This window comes from Neophocaena asiaeorientalis, unplaced genomic scaffold, assembly GCF_003031525.2.
Source record: "Neophocaena asiaeorientalis asiaeorientalis breed wild unplaced genomic scaffold, Neophocaena_asiaeorientalis_V1.1 scaffold37, whole genome shotgun sequence".
NCBI classification, from domain to species: Eukaryota; Metazoa; Chordata; class Mammalia; order Artiodactyla; family Phocoenidae; genus Neophocaena; species Neophocaena asiaeorientalis.
In genome coordinates, this window is record NW_020174269.1 from 2761952 (window position 1) to 2781605 (window position 19654).

General features: G+C 34.8%; 1 protein-coding gene across 3 annotated transcripts in view; it reads right to left on the minus strand.

The window, feature by feature from the left end:
* The window catches only part of SSBP2 (single stranded DNA binding protein 2), a 287990-nt gene that overhangs the window by 85269 nt on the left and 183067 nt on the right, over positions 1–19654 (minus strand). For 2 of the 3 annotated variants that reach the window (XM_024755704.1, XM_024755702.1), the window contains exon 5: positions 784–873. The exons of the other annotated variant lie outside the window; for it this stretch is intronic. In XM_024755704.1, coding sequence (XP_024611472.1) covers positions 784–873 — 90 coding nt within the window. The remainder of the gene's footprint in view (positions 1–783; positions 874–19654) is intronic. 3 annotated transcript variants of the gene reach the window in all.

The window sequence follows — 19654 nt, forward strand, 5'->3', positions numbered from 1 at the left end:
CGGGAGGATCCCACATGCCGCGGAGCGGCTGGGCCCGTGAGCCATGGCCGCTGAGCCTGCGCGTCCGGAGCCTGTGCTCCGCAACGGGAGAGGCCACAGCAGTGAGAGGCCCGCGTACCGCAAAAAAAAAAAAAAAAAAAAGTGGATGCCATAAAATTGAAAAGTGATGTAATTCTAAAATCATTATCATCTTTTGCTAAAATAAATGCACTTGTTGCAAATTTAAAATACTAACATAAGTATTTTAAAATCTGATTTTATAAATGTTATATAATGATATTGATAAAAATTCCAGTTTAAAAGCCACAAAGATGATTCTCAAAATATTTTGTTATAGCCGATAATTTTGATAAATGAATAGGTTATGACTTAGCCATAATGTGAAAGTACAGCCAAATCTTGATTATCTTTAGTCTGTGGAGATATGGATGGCTTAGGTAGTTAAAATCCATATATCATTCCAAAACCTCATCCATTAGCCTTTTCTCCCACCAAATCTTCACCACAGTTAGCTTAGCTAATTTGCATTTCAGCTACCTTTCTTTCTTACTTGCACAGTGAAATGGTAAAATATACGAATAAAAATTTGACAATAAAGAAAATATTGGAAGGAAGGGCTAATCTACATACAAGATAAGCAGTCTCTGAATAATCAAGAGTTGGCTGCACAGCATTATGTTTACCTTAAGGATTAAAATAGCCTCATTCTCCTTCATATATTTCAATAAAATCGAACAGGAGTTCCTATGCCTTAACATTCCTAGTCAGAGTTTCTCTGAGTACCTGAAAGAACCCTGGTGGTACAGGACCTACTGGCATGCCATCTCCTGGGGGAATGTTTCCTAGCACTGGACTGGGAGCTGCTGCAGCACTCTGCAAAGAATAAAGGAGAAACAAACCTATATCATTACAGAGAAGGCACAGAACAAAAGACTGATGATAATAGACTGTAGGAAGGGAAGCTTTTCATTCCTGGGAACAAATATTGGTAATTTCCCCCACTCCAGAGGTAAACTAAGATGTAGCAGTTAGTTTAGGATATGACTAAGTTATTTGGTTTAAACAGGTCTCTTTAAACTTTTTGAAGTCACAGAACTTTAATAAGATAGTATATTTGAGTAAAATATAAAAGGCAAATAAAATGATAAAGTGATAGAAGTTTAAGTAAATGCTTTATTTTAAGGCACAGCCTTCTGAAATGGCAACATCAACAACAAATATTTAAGTAACAAGTTTGAAAATGGTGGTTGTAGGAGTTGGAAAAAAGAACTCTGTTTAGATTATGCTTTTCTCTGTCATAAACAAGTATAATTACTTCTCTGTCTATAGGTGGCAACACGCACATTATTCACTTTCTGATATACTATAATTGGTAGCCAAAATACAATTGATAGCAAAAAACAGGGTGGTGAGGATGAAAAAGTAATTAGGAGATTGAATAAGAGAAAGGAATTAGATTTGGAGAGATTAGTCTCAGATAAACAGATTATGAAAAAATCAGATTGAAAAATTCAAAGTCTACTTTACTTGCAAATTATTTCATGGAATCCTACGGCTTCATGAAATAGGAATATGAAAAACTTTGGGATAGGCTCTTTGTAGTCAAGTCAAGGTTTTAGATTTAACTCTTACATAGAGCAGTAATACATACAACTATTTTACAACCATGGATTTCATCCCTCAATCTCGTTAGACACATTACAAATACTAAGAACAGCCAAGAAGGGAGCAGAAATATGCTGAAGACAGATCAGTATGAATTCAACAGTTCTGTTATGAGAAGAACTCAAAACAAATCCTGGATCTAGTGTATTTGTTGTACTTTTCTCACTTGTAGATCAGTTTATTCATTCATGAATTAATATTCCATTAGAAGATATAATATCTCAGTATATTTGTAGCATGTATTTCCCAATATATAAATTGATAAAAATACTAAAACATGTTTATTCTATAGTAGTGGAAGTTATTATCACTGAAAGCCAATGATTTTAGTATTTCCTGAGGAAACCTAGATTTAAATGTGGTTATCTAAAATGTTGGTTACCTATGAATGCCAACATTCTAAACTTCTGATAAAGCATAGAAGTATAAAAGGAGAAATAATATTTCTTAGATATTAAGATGAAACATCAATCTATCGTCCCATTTTAAGCAAAAACATGCAATTTCATTCAGTGTACATTAATCGAATACCTACCATTTGTCAGATAGCTCTATTTTGTGTTATAATATCAACACTCACGTTTTTAAAAAAATGAAAGGCAAACTTTTTCATTTTAATTAAACTTGCATAAAATTTTAATACACAACGTTAGAGTAAGAGAAAAAGTTACCACCAAACATTTATCTTCTTTTAGTTTAAATATATATGGTTACAGGCAGATCTAGGAAGAAAGATTTGATCTACATCCTTTGACAGTCAATTATTTTAATGGGGAAGTTGCTCTTAGTACTGAAAGCTAGACATAGGATGTCACTATTGTTCTAATTAATTGCAGAACAGAAACTTGTTTTTGCAATAAAAAAGACTTACATAAAAAGAGAGACAAGTTTGTAAAACACAGTCACCTATGCTTTTATAGAAATGTATACTACAATGTTGAGCCGGTTTACAAAAACAAAGCAGAATTCAGTGAATTGCTGCACCTCCTTAGTGTTGTTCAAAGATGCTATTTCTCCTGCAATTCTTGTTGCCTGGCAAGTATAGCTACATAATTTCTAGTATAGAGCACGATGCTTTAGTTTTCTGGTGTAATAGCAATTTCTAGGCTTGGCCTAAGGACACAAATTGAAGTGAACAGAATACTAGTAATTATCCAGTTTATTTACCCAATACAAAGCACTGGTATAGAGCACTGCAGTCCAAACTTCACTTTGCAGATCACATTTTTGAGCTAAATTATCCATCCATTCTTCTGGGATTTATTGACAAGGGATAATTCCCTCCTTTATTGTACTGTGTGGACTCAAGCTTAGAGTACCATTTGGTACACCATGTTGATCAATAACAAATACTAGTCTGATAATAAACACTGAAGAGTTACACTAAATGGTACTCTAAGTTTTGTAAAAGAATATATTTCTCAAACTGCCTAACTTGCTCATTTATATACGGTAGCAATAATAAATAATACATGCTTTGAAACTGTAAGCTAAATAAGAATCAAGTTTTGGGGATTAGAGCTTAATGTAGATGGGAGAAGTACCACATTTCCTGGGTTTCATTGCTGGAATTTCTGAGACTTGTCTCAAGTTTACTTCCAACTCATGAGAAAAATTTATCTCATGACTTGAGGATCCACAGAAAGTTGTTGCTGGCTCTAACTCATTAAGTATGTATAATATTATTCTGGGGGTTTGTGACTGAATTAAAAAAGGAGAGCAAATAATTTAATTATACTAAGAACTACTGCAAAGCATTAGTTTTGCTGGATTTGTGTGAATTCCCATTAGAATACCATGGAAAATCCTTTATATATAATATATCCACAATTATTTAGGGTTGACTTTTTATATTCTCTCTCTTGTAAAAAAGAAAGACATATAAATAATATGGCTGTAAAATACTTCTAACTAAACTGAATACATAAGACTTTGGAGCAATGTAAAAATATTAATTAGCATTAAAAGTATTTTTTCTTTTTACTAGTTTACTTTGTATGCTTTCAACATATACTTTCACATATGTATTTTCTAACTGCTCTTTCAAATCATTTACTTTGTCAAGTGACTTGAATTTCAAGGTTTTTTGGAAGTGAAAACTTTACTTTTAAAATATTTTCCCAAATCACTAATATAATTTTTACCTGCTTTTTATAAATACAATATATTAAATTTGGTGTTTTCAAATGAACTAAATTATGGAACAATCATTTGCTTTTCCAGGGATATATTTAAATGAACTTTAAAGAGTCACCAGGAAATCTTTCTTCATGTTGCTATATATTTATCTTTGTTTAAGTCTCCTCTCTTGGACTTTCTGTTTTTATATCTTTCTACCTATAAGAAGGCACAAGTCAATCTGTGCCCCTTCCTCTCTGTGTTATTTATTTTCCCTTGTATATATGTCCAGCACCATTTCCCATTTTGCCCCTTCTCTTAAATGCTATTATATAATTGAATTTTAATAATAACTTTTATTCTCTAATTTCCTATTTCTGAATTTAAAGAACAGAGATGTATACTGTTATTTTATATTTTCCTTCTTAAATAAAAATCTGAAATAAAAGCTAGAAGAGTTCTTATTTTGACCTTAGTTATTATCACTAGTGGCCTCTGGTAGGAAAAAAAAGTTGTATATACTTCTGTAAGGAGGTTTCAAAACAATAGGCATAAAATAAAATTTTGCTTAAAAGTAAAATTAAGATGCAACTGATTAAAACATAATTAGCGTTTATCAAGATTCTACACATTAAATAACTAACAGTTTTAGTTACTAAGGATGGTACAGAACCAGCTGCCTAACTATATACTGGGGAATCAAGATATAAAGTCTACATTTGGTGGAAAAGGAAAAAATACCTTAAGTATATGTAAAATTGTGAAGGTAATAACAGAGGAGCTAAAATAGTGATATACTTATTAGAAATTGGAAGGAGGATTAAAGGTAAGAGTAGGTAGGAAGGGACCAGGCAGAGAATTATTTGTCTTTACTATTAACACACTTACACTATTTTTAAGTCAGATATAAGTATTTTTTGAGAAACATTTAAAATGGTCATACAGTAGACTCCCTTATCTGTGGAGATAGATTCCAAGACCTCTAATGGATGCATGAAACTGCAATAGTACTGAACTCTATATATATTGTTTTTTCCTATACATACATAACTATGATAAAGTTTAATTTATAAATTAGGTACAGTAAGAGATTAACAATAACTAATAATAAAATAGAATGATTATAACAATATACTGTGATAAAAGTTATGTGAATGTGGTCTCTCTCCTTAATCAACTTCCTCACCTCTGCCAGAAATGCGGCAGCAGCTTCTTCAGCAGCCTTTCTAGTAATTTTTATATTTTCTGATCTATACCTATTCCTGCATCTGTGTAACCATCCCTTACTAGCAGTAAATGGCTTGGTGTCACTTGTTTCAGAGGATCTCTTGCTGAAGTCTCTGTAGAGGCTCGATATGCTTTCTGGCCCAACACAATGCTATCAATCAGAACACGTTTTCTGTTCATGTCTCCCACCCACAAATTTTAATGCCTTTCCTACCTTAACTAGTGCTTAGCATGCACTGTGGGCATGACTTTTGCAGTCTGAGGTGTGAAAACTAGCACAGATTTCTTTTTCCTTTGTCACAATTTCACGGATAGAAGACTCCTTCTTACCACAGATCTTAGCAACCTCAGCATACGATTGCTTTTCTTTCCTTATTAAGTTGAGAACTTTCACCTTTTCACTTAAAGGAAGCCCTTTTCAGCTTCTCTTTGCCATATCTGAATTGCCTGCATCACTACTGTTGTGCTTTGGGGCCATTGTTAAGTAAAATAAGGGTGACTTGAACACAAGCACTGTGATACCACTACACTGTATCTGATAACCCAGACAGCTGCTAAGTGACTAATGGGTGGGTCAAGCTGGACAAAGGGATGACTCACGTCCCAGGCAGGATGTAGCAGGACATAGTAAGACTTCATCATGCGACTCAGAATGGTCCACATTTTAAAACTTATGAATTGTTTATTTCTGGAATCTTCCATTTAATTTTTTTCAAAACTTGGTTGACTGTAACTAAAACTGCAGAAATCAAAACCGTGGTTAATCAGGGCCCTGTAGTAGGTTTCCTGTCTTCACAATTTTAATGCAGAGCACAGTTAAATGTTTTAGCTGTTGGTTGAAGACATGTTCTTTATTATACTAAGAAATATTTCTATGCCTAGTATTTTAAAAACAATTTTCAAAGATCAGGAATAATAAAAGAGACTTTGCCTTTTCATATTTGATGGGTATTATTTGGTTTTCTTTTTCTTTTTCTTTTTTTTTTTTGTGGTACGTGGGCCTCTCACTTCTGCGGCCTCTCCCATTGCAGAGCACAGGCTCCGGACACGCAGGCTCAGCGGCCACGGCTCATGGGCCCAGCTGCTCCGTGGCACGTGGGATCTTCCTGGAACGGGGCACGAACCCGTGTTCCCTGCATCGTCAGGTGGATTTTCTTTGGGCAAAGACACTTTGCCTTTTCATATTTGATTGGTACCATTTGGTTTTTCTTTTGGGATATAAGTAATTATATATTGATAGTTTCCTTAAACCATCATTGTATTTATGAGATAAGTCATGCTTGATCATCATGGATGATCCTTTTAATAGGCTAATGAATTATATTAGCTAATATTTTATTTAGGATCTTTACATCTATATTCTAAATGAGACAGGTTTAGAAAATTCCTTGCTGGATTATTCAAATTTAAGCATTAGGATTATTCTACCTTCTCAAAATGGACTGGATTGCAAACTCTTTTATAATGCCCTGAAGAAGTTTACATAATATGGTGTTTATCTACTTTGTAAAGTTAAAAAATATGCAGCAGGTAAAACTGCCTGAATACAAAGGCAATTTTGGAAGTAATTATGGCCATTATTCTTTTTATATTTTCTACTTCTATTTACTTCAATTCTGTTCACTTATATTTTTCCCAGAAAACTTCATTTCATTGAGATTTTTAGTTTTATTCATATACACACCACTTTAATATGCTTAAAAAGGTCCTCTGTAGCAGCTGTGAGAGACTGCCAGTAGACCACAAACATCTGTTTCCCTCTTCTTTTATGGTAATAGAACTGTAGCCAGAGACCTGGCAGCCCAGCTACGCTACATTGCTCAGTGTCCCTTGCTCTCACCAAGAATTAGGCTCTTACTAATGTGAGCCGAAGAGGTATGCACCACTTCTAGACTGCCTCCTACTTTTTAACTGGAGATCTAATTTCTGTCATGCCTACAAAACCAATGTCCTGAACAATGGCAGAGCACCCACTAGCCTTAGTCTCTGGATGACTTGTGGAGCACAGCCTGCCCACCTGCCCTGGACTGCCTTACTGAACTGCTGGCACTAGACAGATGATGACTTGTTTTCTCTCTCCTAAATTGAATTAGTGTTCTCATCATTATCTTTGCCAGGAATTGTCCTATTAGTTCCCTTTCTTTTTCTGTTTAATTAATATGTTTTCTTCTTTAAAAAATTATCTCTATTTTCCTTTTTTGTAAAAAAGGTTTCGTTCATTTTCAAAATTCTTAATAGATTAGTAACTAATTTATTTTCTTTTTTTTAAATATAAAGAATATAAAACTGTAAATTTTGCTCTGAATTTACCTTTGATTGCATTTGCAAGGTTTGATGGTAGTGTTCATGATTTTTTTCCTAAATCATCCGATAGTATAATTTCGATTTCCCAAAGAGTTACTGGATATAACTGGAAACCAAAATTATACTGATTAGATGACTTAGAAAAAAACGAGAACAGCAATATCAAACCTTGTAGATTTAACCAAAGATATACTTTAATTTACAAATGGTTGGAGGTTGTATTTTCCTTTTTAATTTCTAGCTTTCCCAATTGTGTCCAGGTAAGATATACTATACAACTTCTGTATTTAGGAATTTGTTGAATAATTTTTGTGGTCTAATCAATGACCAATTTTCATAATTTCCCAGGGATATTTAATAAAATATCCATGTTCCTGCTCTACATTTTTATCCATTTGCATAATATCTTTATATTATCTCTAATTTTTGTCCCCTTGCTCTTTCAAATATATATAATACCCTATTATTGTTGCTTGTCCATTTCTCCTTTCTTTTTTATGTTTAATAATCACTGCCTTGAATCTATTTTGCCCAAAATTGACATTGCAAACTCAGCTTTTTTGTGTGTTCATATATCAAATCATCTCCCGTCCATTTATTTTTAAACTTTATGCTGTATTTTATCTACCTGTTTCACTTGTTAGCAGAAAAGCACTCTCATATGCACCTAATGAGATGTCCTTTAAAATTAGAAAAAAGAAACTATTTTTATCTTAAGCTTTAAAGGTACCAACGTTAAGACAAACAATAATATTGTTTATGTTTCTTTATGAAAAATGAAGTTAGCTTTCTCTTCCTATTCCACATCTCCCTCTTCCATTTCCTAACCCTTATTATAAACATCTGGAGTTTTAGGCATAAACTTTTTGTTTTCATCGTCTCTGCTTTCAGTGGTAATTTTTGACCTCTACATTCAGTTTTATAATTATGCTTTCAGTATCAAAAACAACTCCAATTTTGTCTAGTTTTTTTTCCCTATCAGTTTAAAACAATAACATAACTGTGCTACTCACGAGTTTTAATTTTTATATACTTCTTAGTTGGCTAGAGGATGTATGAATATCATTTTCGAAATCCTTATATGTGCAAATGTCTTTTTTTGACTCTCATCAAAACTATAGACACCACCATTGTCTGGTATTTACTGTTCCAGAGAAGTCTGATGCCATCCTGATTTTTGTTCCTTGGGGTGTAATCTGTTTTTCTCTTCTAAAGATTTGAAGAATGTTTTCTTGATATTTATAATTCCCAAATGTTTCCATTCCATTTCTAGGTACTGATCTTTAAATTTCTTGCCTAGAGTGAGATGAACCTTTTCAATGATCATACATAGGTTATTTTTTTCTAATGCTAGAAAGTTGGGGGGAAATCTTTTCAGTTAATAGATGTAAAGCAAAGATCTGGCAAACCTTAAAGGGTCATTCTTTGCAAATGTTTTTAGCAACTAAGTAAATAGTTATGATATTATTGATAACTTGGGAAATATGCTTAGGAATCTTGATAGGACAGGATTTTAATAGGTTATTAGTGGCATGGGAACCTGGTTGGTACACTTGTAGAAAGCACACTTCATGTACATATCATGTGCTATAAAAAAATAAATTTTAACTAAGTAATCCTTCTGTTCAGACACTATCCAAATATAAATCCTGAACTATGAGAAAAACAGTATGCATAAGATATGTTCACTGTCATATATTTATAGTAAGAAATATTCGAGGTAACCCCCAAATTCAGCAATAATATAATATTCCTATAAATTGTAGCACATGTAAAACATATATGTGTCTAAACATGATAGAACATGTTTCAACTATTAAAAATCGTAGTTACAAGTGGAATTATTTGGGAAACATAGGAGTTTATTTATGATATAGTGCTATGTAAAACATGCCAAATATAGAATTGGGTGTATGATTATAATTACGGAAATGGTAAAAAATAATCTACCGAAGATGGTGGGTGGATACATAAAATTAACTGTTAGAATGATATAACTGATCGATTTTTTAATAAAACATTCACACACTTTCTGAAGTTTCATATTTCTAATATAAATAAAAATTATTATAGATTAAAAATACACACTGCCAGTTTTGTCGATAGCTATAAAACAAGACCAAATGCTAACTTAAGACAAACCTAATCCCTAAAATTTAAGGTTAAATAAAATGCAAGTATTTCTAACTTAAAAAAAGAACTCTTGTTTTAATAAGACATGAAACATTTTAATTTTCAGACCATGAAGAACCAGTTTTTCTGTTTTGGAAAGTTAGATCCTAGAAGTAATCTAAAAATCACTTTCATTAATCCTGGGCATTTATTAACATTGTCTTCACAAGTTCATTTTTAGAGCCACATGCTTCTACCCTAGCCCACTCCACTCAGTCACCCTCTTAGAGTCCAGAGAACCAGCATCACTGACTATTGTGTACTTTTTAGGCTTGTTTTAGAAATATTTTATATGTGCTTTCACAAAAACAATTATCCAGAGTATAGTATTCAACCCTTTAGGCTTCCAAAACAGGGACAGACCCAGAAAGAGCATTAAAAACAAAATTAAAAGTAGCCCCTGAGCGCCTAGAAACATAAAGTGTAAAAGAGTTGATCTAAGTATTACAGCTTGATGTTTGCCATGCAGAAGAAAAAGAGTGCTTTGATTGGCTGGTAAATTCTACAAAATGTTAACTTTTTCATATGAAAGCCAAGAAGCATGGGAAATATGACAGGCAGCAGAAGCGAAGCAGCTACAGGTGCTAAAAAATGTTTTAAATGCAGGAGAAATGCAAAAAGACCCTGATAAACACAGTGATTATTTCATTCCTAAAGAATACTTTAGCAGGCAGCCTTTAATTTAGTTGTTAATTTTCAAAACAGCAGTTTCATGGTTCAGAAATCAGGTTCCCTGAATTCTCTACTCAGCTTTAATCAGAAAAGGTAGATTATAAGAAAAAGGGCTAACAAATTGGTAGATTTAGTTAGGTGAGGGGTATTTGGTGTTCATTGTACTATTTTTAAACTCTCCTATAGGTTTGAAAATTTTCAAAATAACATGTAGAAAAAAATATAATTGAAATAAGCGAATGAAATTAGGCTCCAATCTGCAGTAATGTAGAGAAAAATTCAGCTTAAACAAGTGCTAAGACTGTACTTCCCAAGATGAATTTAGGGACTCTGCACTACCACATGAACTCTTCTCCACCTCCGTATTTTCAATAAATTAAATTTAAAAAGAAAGCAAGAAAGAAAAAGGGCTGACATAAAGAATTTGCTCTGGGACAATTAAGTTCTAGGTGATATCTTCACTTCTGTACATGCATCCCAAATATTAGGTACCTACTATGTTCTAAGATGCACAGATTCATTCTGATCACAAAGAATTTTGAACCTAGTGCAATTACTCCTCAAAATTATGAGTTACTAAGGAAACTCATATAAATAGCATATAAAATTTTCTGTTTAAAAATGAAACAAAATGGGGATATTTAAGACACCATTTTTAGCATTCATATAAGTTCAGGGATCAAGAAGCACTTACTGTCTTCATATGAATTTCAGAGGTTGGGCAAATTGTTATTACAGCATTAAGCCTGCATTATGGCCACAAAGTCAAACTATAGACCTATCTGTGAGCTTTTCCATTAAACACCCTCTCCCCGCCCCAATCCACAAACTAACATTTTAGTCAAACATTTAATAAAAATAACCTTAAACAGTATTTCATAATACCATAGTTTAAAGGAAAAACAAGGAAAAGTTGTTAGAAATACTAGTGTTGTTACCCTCTTTCACAAGTTTTTAACAGTTATAGATTCTGGTCATTGCCCTACTTTTTCCTTTTTGACCTCAAAGATGGAAGCCTTTGTCTCTTTTCTACACTATTGATTCAGTATAAAAATCCCTAAGCTTCTAGTTGTTTGGCGTCTAGATATTCTTATTGGTAAGAGAAACTGGATAATCAGAATCATCCCTTGGCAAAAAATTGTTTTCCTCTGTGGTAGGCAGAATAGCCCCCCAAAGATATCCATGCCCTAATCCCTGGAGCCTGTGAATGTGGTGGTCTCTAGAATCTGAGAGCAGCCTCTGGCCGACTCCTACAACCACAAGGAACTGAATTCTACCAGCAACCTACATAAGTCTGAAAGTGGATTCTTCTCAGAGCCTTCTAGGAAGAACCCAGCAGGCCCAGACCTTGATTTCAGCCTGGTGAGACCTAGAGGAGAGAAAACAGCTTAGTCAACCCAGACTTCTGACCTACAGAACTGTGAGATAATAAACTTTTAAGCTACTAAATTTGTGGCAGTTTGTTAAGTTAGCAATAGAAAACGAATACACCCCTCCCCCAAAATTACTATTTCATTTTGGAGAACATTTTCCATGGGGCATCTAGAAACTAGGGAACTCTATGTGTCCTTAGAGGTTATTGTACTTGCCCTGTTGCACAGTGCTTGTTTGCAAATACTATGATTTTGATTAAATCAACTGTCCTTCTGATTAAAAATAAACAAAAGTATCTCCCAGGTTTAACAAAGCTTACTTTTGTGGTATTCTTGGTCTCACAAATCTCACAAAATTTCCCTTCCACAGTTAAGAGTAGGGAAGCATAGTGAGAAGAATGGCACATGAAGCATCTTTTCTTCAGCTATAACTGCCTGCCGGGACTCTAAGTCTGCCTTCTTCTTATCCACAGAGGAATAACTCCTTAACTATTAACTGAAGGCTCCACCAATCCCATCTAGATTCCAGCCAAGCTAGCTCCTAGGATAGGGAGACTACAAAGAGAACTGAAATCATAGTTTAGGATTTACCATCATGTCAACTTTTCTAATGGTCCCTGACCCAGTACACTGATTCAAAGAAACTAGGATCCAGCTTCAATCCTTGTACCAGAAAAAGGTCCATTTCTTACTTCCTTTTGCTGGGCTTTCAGTCCCAGTTCCCATCTAATTAGCATCTCATTGCCTTAGAAACAAGAGGAGAACATTCCATTGAGTTCTTTCCTCATATTAATTCTGAGGGAGTATGTTCTGCCACTGGACTTCCATTTCCACAGTCGAGTCATCAGTATTTGCAGTTGGATTCCCTTGACACCAACAGTTCATCCGTCTAGATCTCTACTTGTTATTTCTTGCCATGCCCCCTCCCCTACCCCCATGCATAGCTTTTTGCACCTGCAGAATATTCCCATTACTCATTCTCTAGTATCCTAATGATGACCATTTGCACATATCTAAGCCTGTTACCTACTATCAGTCTCTAAGACCTCCAAGGCACATCTACTAACCTGTCCTGACCTCCTCTCAATGGTCTGCTGTACACCCTCTCTCAATTGTTTCCTCTGTCATCTTACAATGGCTTTGTTTTAGAATCCAAGGCACGCTTATTCTGATTGCATGACCAGAGAAACTCTATTTAAGAAGTTCTTTTTTAAAACTTTGTCATAGAACAAATTACAGTCATGGAAGTATAGCTCTGTATCAATAGCAAGAATCATTGTAATTTTTGTTTGTGTATTTAATTTTTCCAGGGAGAAGATAACCATTATATACTCATCTTTTAAAAAGTCACCTCCCTTATGAGTCAGTTAAAAAGTTTACACAAAAAAGGCACACCTTCTCTGAAATATCTTTTTCTCTTTTGTAATTTACAGCTTCTATAGGAAGAAATTTAAAGTCAGTAATTCTGAGTTTTTTCCTTTAACAGCATTGTTAGCATGGACCTGAAACAATATACACCTAATACAACAAATTTCTAAATGTTCTTAAATTTTACCTAGAATGAACAGTTCAAATACGCTTAAGCAGAAATTTTAATAGGTGTAAAAAAAGGAAATTTAAATTATTTCACTACATCACAATATTTTAGGATGATTTCTATACAAAGATTAATTTTTAAAGCTTCAACATTTATCTCATATCCTCAAAAGTTGTTACTATGAATAAAAAGAGAACTTTAAAGTAACTTGAACAGAAATATTGTTTAGTTTTAAAAGGTGTTAGTTACTGTTTTCTTGAAAGTGGCATAACAGATGGATTATAAAAGTCACAAAATGAAAATAATAATAAGATAATAAATGAAAATATTTGTTTATATTGCCTCCAAACTGGAAACAGGGGCTAAGCCACTGAACCAGTTTTCTAAATCTTTATTAATATAAAGTATAACTTGGCTTAATTCTGCCACTGGGTTTGGAGGTATTTAATTGCAGCCACAGGCAAAACAACATGTTAGCATGTATAAACATACAGGTTAAGGGATACCTGCAAAGGGTGCTTTTATATCTGTGTAATGTTTTGGTAGGGAGATAATCTAAAAAATACCTATCAAAGATTCTAAAAATAGTACCTATAGGGCTTCCCTGGTGGCACAGTGGTTGAGAGTCTGCCTGCCGATGCAGGGGACATGAGTTCGTGCCCCGGTCTGGGAGGATCCCACATGCCGCGGAACGGCTGGGCCCGTGAGCCATGGCTGCTGAGCCTGCAGGTCCGGAGCCTGTGCTCCGCAACGGGATAGGTCACAACAGTGAGGGGCCCGCGTACCACACAAAAAAAAGTACCTATATACAGTTAATTAGACTAAAAAATGAGAAATTCAGCAAATAACTGGTACTCTCTACTAAAACAGAGAAACAAAGGTAAAGAAAATCATGCTAAAGATTTGCTTTAATTTAAAAAGTAAATCTCATGGGACAGTGGTTAAGATACATTTGGCCAAACTTGATCTACCATTTTTTTCTAACCTTCAACTGCAATGCTCTACAGTAATCACTGATGTTCACTGATATAAAATATGTAAGATATTTAGTTATCAGAAAAGGATGGTTAAGTACAGTTTCAACATAAAGAGCTAGTGTGACTTCTTTTAAAAATAAAAATACGAAATCTTACATTACAAAGTGGTAGTAGGCTCTAGAGTATGCCAACACCCCTCAAAACATCTGAAATTCCTTTTAGGGAACTATGTGCCTTCAGACACTGTACCACATTCTTTTGGATACTCTCAAGATAAGAAATTTTTATCCTTAAACAAGATAAAATTTGCTTTTTGGGAGCAGGCAAAATTCATTTGGTATAGTGTTTTGTAAATAGTGGTTAATAAGGATTAAAAAATTTGAATTAAAAATTTTTAATAGCCCTTCCACATAAAATGGCTTTGAATTCAATTGCAAAAAATTGAAGTGTTTAAAGTGATGACATGATTGAGACGTTTTAGGTTTATTTATATTTTTTAAATCAATTTTTTGACCTCATAATTTTCACTCATTAGTGCACTTGTTATCCAACAAATATTTGTGCCCACTACATGTCTGATACTATACCAAGTAGACCTTGTTCTTGTTCCTAGGAGCTTATGATCTTAGAGGGGGAAACAGACAATTACACACATATTTATTTACCAGATAAATGCTAGAAAAAGAAAGGAGGAGATGTACTTTAGAGGATTATAGAACATTTCCTAGAAGTAAAATTTAAGCAGAGAGCTGAAGAAACTGTTGGTGATCAAGGGGCAAAAAAGAGAACGAAGTGAGAGAGTGGCATGGACTTATATACAATACCAAGTGTAAAATACATAGCTAGTGGGAAGCAGCCGCATAGGACAGGGAGATCAGCTCGGTGCTTTGTGACCACCTAGAGGGGTGGGATAGGGAGTGTGGGAGAGAGATGCAAGAGGGACGGGATATGGGGATATATGTCTATGTATAGCTGATTCACTTTGTTATAAAGCAGAAACTAACACACCATTGTAAAGCAATTATACTCCAATAAAGATGTTAAAAAGAAAGTGAGGCAGCAGAATTAAATTATTACAAACTAAAAGAATTAAAAAGTAAAGACCTTAGGGTGGGCAGGGTAGTGACAGAGTATAAGAAATATTAAGGAAGGTCAGTGTGGCTGAATCAGTGATTCCAATGTGTGGTATGAGAGATGAATTTAACTTTATCATAGGACCAATACAAAGTCAACAAAGTGTTTTGAGAAAGAAGCACATGATCATCAGATCTATTGTTTTAAATAGGTAACTCTGATAGCTCCCTTGAGAAAATGAAATAGAGGGGGCAAGAGAAGATTTCTTCTGAAGTAGCATAGTAATATGTTGAGGTGTTTGGGCAGCAGTGGAGAAGAAATGTGAATGGATTCAAAATGTTTTAGGGCTTCCCTGGTAGCTCAGTGGTTGGGAGTCTGCCTGCCGATTCAGGGGACACGGGTTCATGCCCGGTCCAGGAAGATCCCACATGCTGTGGAGAGGCTGGGCCCGTGAGCCATGGCCGCTGAGCCTGCGCGTCCGGAGCCTGTGCTCCGCAACGGGAGAGGACACAACAGTGAGAGGCCCGCGTACCGCAAAAAAAAAAAAAAAAATGTTTTAAGGTAAAAAAGTGTCAGGATTGATGAAGGCCAACAGAACAGGAGTAAGGAAGTAGGACATGTCATGGATGACCCAGATTTCTGGCATAAGCATCGCTAGGATGCAATGAGATAGGTAGCATTGGATGTGCATCAGATTTGGAGGGAAGAGTGCGAGGAGGGGAGGGGAGAAGCATCCGTTCAATTTAGAACGTGTAAGATATTCAGCAAGAACATTTATTTACTAACAACTGGGCCCTTAGGGAGTACTTCCAAAAAGGAAATTCCACACCCGCTAACTACTTTAACAATCTTACTGACCTTGAATTTTAAACCCACTTCTTTTCATTTAAGTCCTTCTTTTCCATTTTTCTTACATCACAGAGAAAACAACTGACCACTACCTTAGGCATGTACTTATAGCAATATATACCTTCATTAGCAAATGATGAATAAGAATTTATGGTTTCTGTAACTCTTGCATAAATTCTCTTGTAGTACCAACCATATTACATTGAGATTTTCTCTGTTCAGTGTGAAAATACTTAGCCCTATATGGTCAGACCTATTTTCCTCTCTTGTATACTCAGCGCTGAGCTGTGCCTGGAGTGTGGTCAGTAAAAAATGGCTGAACTGAATCCATGCTATTATGATGACATGCTTTGTTCTGGCTAAAGTAAGTGTTATGTCATTTACAGAATTAATAAATATCTTAAATCGAAACTAGCCCATGTTCTTTTATGTCAAGCAAGCATATCAAGTTCCTGGAAGACAAGTTGACAGAAGTCAATGTAGCTGGTACTTGCTTTGCTATTTTCTGAATAGGCTTGGACAGTTTTAAAGGACACTGAAGTGAAATAAATTATACAATCTTCATGTTAGCATTCACTGTAGGTGATGAACATGAATCAGTGGTGCTATTACATGGGAAATGTCAACTTATTTTTAGCATCATTTCATCTGAATAGTAATTTGACTACTGTAAGATGACCACATAATTCATTTTCAAGATCAAGTTCTAATATATGGTTGCCAATCACATATCGCCATTAAGTTAACTTCATTTTAAACACCATTTTGAAAATGGATCCATAAAATAAGCATTTATTTCATTGTGAAATCACTATTGGTGATTACTCAACTAGATAAGACTAGATGTTTTGTCTAAAAATAAAAAGCATCAGTAGATAAAAAGAGGGTCTAAAGAATAAAAGGAATGATTTACAAGCAAGTTATAATGATCCTTAATGCATCTAGCAGTATATTTTTAAAATACATATAGCAAAACAGGATTACAAAATTACAAATCCATCATCACAGTGAGAGATTAAGAGACCTCTCAGAAACTGATATATTTAAACAAACTAAAACTTAGATTTGACCATAATTAACAAGCTTGATTTAATGGACATTTATAAGACCCAGCGCCCAACAGATAGAAAATATATATTTTTTCCAAACAAATAAAAAATTGATCATAAACTAGGCCACAAAGAGGCATAAAAAAGCCAAGAATATATATGATATAGATTATATTCTTTGAACACAATGCAATAAAATTTGAAATAAAACTTATTATTCCAAACTGTATACTTTTAGAAACTGAAAATACATACTTCTAAATATATAAAATCACAATGGAAAATTGTTTAGATTTGAACTACAAAAGCCCTCCATATCAAAACTTGTAAGGTATAGTTAAAGCAGTACTTACAGAAAGTTCATAGCTTAAATATATATATTAGGTGATGGGAAAGGGTATAGAAATATTAGATGTTTTAGATTTATCACTGCACAGTAATAAATATAGGGAACTTATTTTTGCTCCATTTGAAATTTACAAACATATTTATTATGTTTCTTTTTTTTGTGTGTGTGTACAGTACGCGAGCCTCTCACTGTTGCGGCCTCTCGCGTTGCGGAACACAGGCTCCGGACGCGCAGGCTCAGTGGCCATGGCTCACGGACCTAGCCGCTCCGCGGCATGTGGCATCTTCCTGAACCGGGGCACGAACCCATGTCCCCTGCATCGGCAGGCGGACTCTCAACCACTGCGCCACCAGGGAAGCCCATATTATGTTTCTATTTTAGTACTTGAAAGATGTAGTTGAGTAAAGTGGAATGTAAGATTCTATTCTTAAGCTTATTGTAGAAAAGAAAAAGTAAGAAATAATTATTTAATAGTGTAAGGTAATGCATATAATCAAGTATAATATGTAATGGTAAAAACATAGCTATGGGGTAAAACCAACTATATTGTGTGCATTCTAACCCCCGAAATTGCACTGAAGTGGAAAGTAAAGAGAGATATAAGGAAACAAATACCATTCAGGTTGGGGAAGAAGTTTTCATAAACTGTATTGTAATTCATTGCCTTGGCAAAATATTACATATTGCTTATATGTTTGTGAGAAACATGGGTATTCATACCTAAGTTGAGGTACCACCACCTATCCCCCACACACTAACTCCCTGATGCAGCTCTGATAAGGTGATCCCCAGAGAAGTCTCAGTCCTTTTTGCAATATCCAGGAGACCAGTATCTCACCAAAGGCACAGGTAATTCAGAACACAGCTTATTATAAGTGCTATAGGAACTCACATTAAGAGGAAAACAACCAACCATTGGATTAACTTCACGGAAGATAATCATGGTTAAGCTGAATCTTGAAGGAAAGTTAATTGATAGAAAGGAATAAAAGTAAATAAATAAAAATTCAGCCCAGAATAAGAACATGGAAAAATGCACAAAGGAAGCAATGAACTACAGAGAAACTACAGAAGATAGGAAATTAGTCCCTCCCTGGTAATCAGGGGAAAAAGGAGTTGTGTATATGAGCTAGGACCAGTTGCTGGGAATTCTGGGAAATATATCAAGATATATTTGATTTGATGAGTACCAGAGAGTTATTATATGTCTCAAAGATATGAAGCAACTCAGTAACATGATGATAGTGATATTTCTTTGGCAGTAAAAAGAGGAAAGAATAACGAGTTAAAACTGAAAGCAGTGACACCAGTATTTAAAATAATCCAGGTTTTGGGACTTCCCTGGTGGCGCAGTAATTAAGAATCTGCCTGCCAATGCAGGGGACATGGTTTTGAGCCCTGGTCTGGGAAGATGCCACATGCTGCGGAGCAACTAAGTCCATGTGCCACAACTACTGAGCCTGTGCTCTAGAGCCCGTGAGCCACAACTACTCAAGCCTGAGCACCTAGAGCCCATGCTCCACGCGACAAGAGAAGCCCCCGCTTGCCGCAACTAGAGAAAGCCTGCGCGCAGCAATGAAGACCCAACACAGCCAAAAATAAATAAATACATTTATAAAAAAGTAAAATTATCCAGGTTTTCAGTTGGAAAAGTGGATGGCAGAAATGGTGATACAAAGAAATGAACACAGAAGAGAAGGCAGGAGAGAAACAATCAATTCAGGTTTCAGACAATATAGTACTATGGTTAAAAAAACAAAACAGAAGAACGTGGATCCTGTGTGACACTGGTCAGTTACTGAAACTCTCAGAGCAATGGTTCCTACTTCAGAAAAAGTGCATAATAATAGTACCTATCATATAGATTTGTTGGAGGAATAATGAGTTAATGCATATAAAGCAGTTAAAATGATACCTGGCACAAAGTAAGGGATCAGTAAATATTAGCTATTGTTTCTCTCATTATTTATTTCTAGTTTGAGTTGATATACAAGTAGAGGTGTTTGAGAGTCCAGTGGGAAAACACACAACTGTAACATGGATGAAAGAACAAAGCTGGATAAATATCTTTGGTATTTTTCCCATCCTCATTCCACTGCCATTGTCAAAATTAAGTCTTCCCTCATCTTTTATAAAAGACTGTTATAATAGCCCCGTTTCTCTGCTGTTCCTTTCCCTTAGGTCCACATTTAAGGCTGCCAATAATCACCTTTTTATAAGAACAGATGTGCTCCTATCAATTCTTCATATGAAAACCTTAAAAAAAAAAAGAAGATACCTCATGTCCT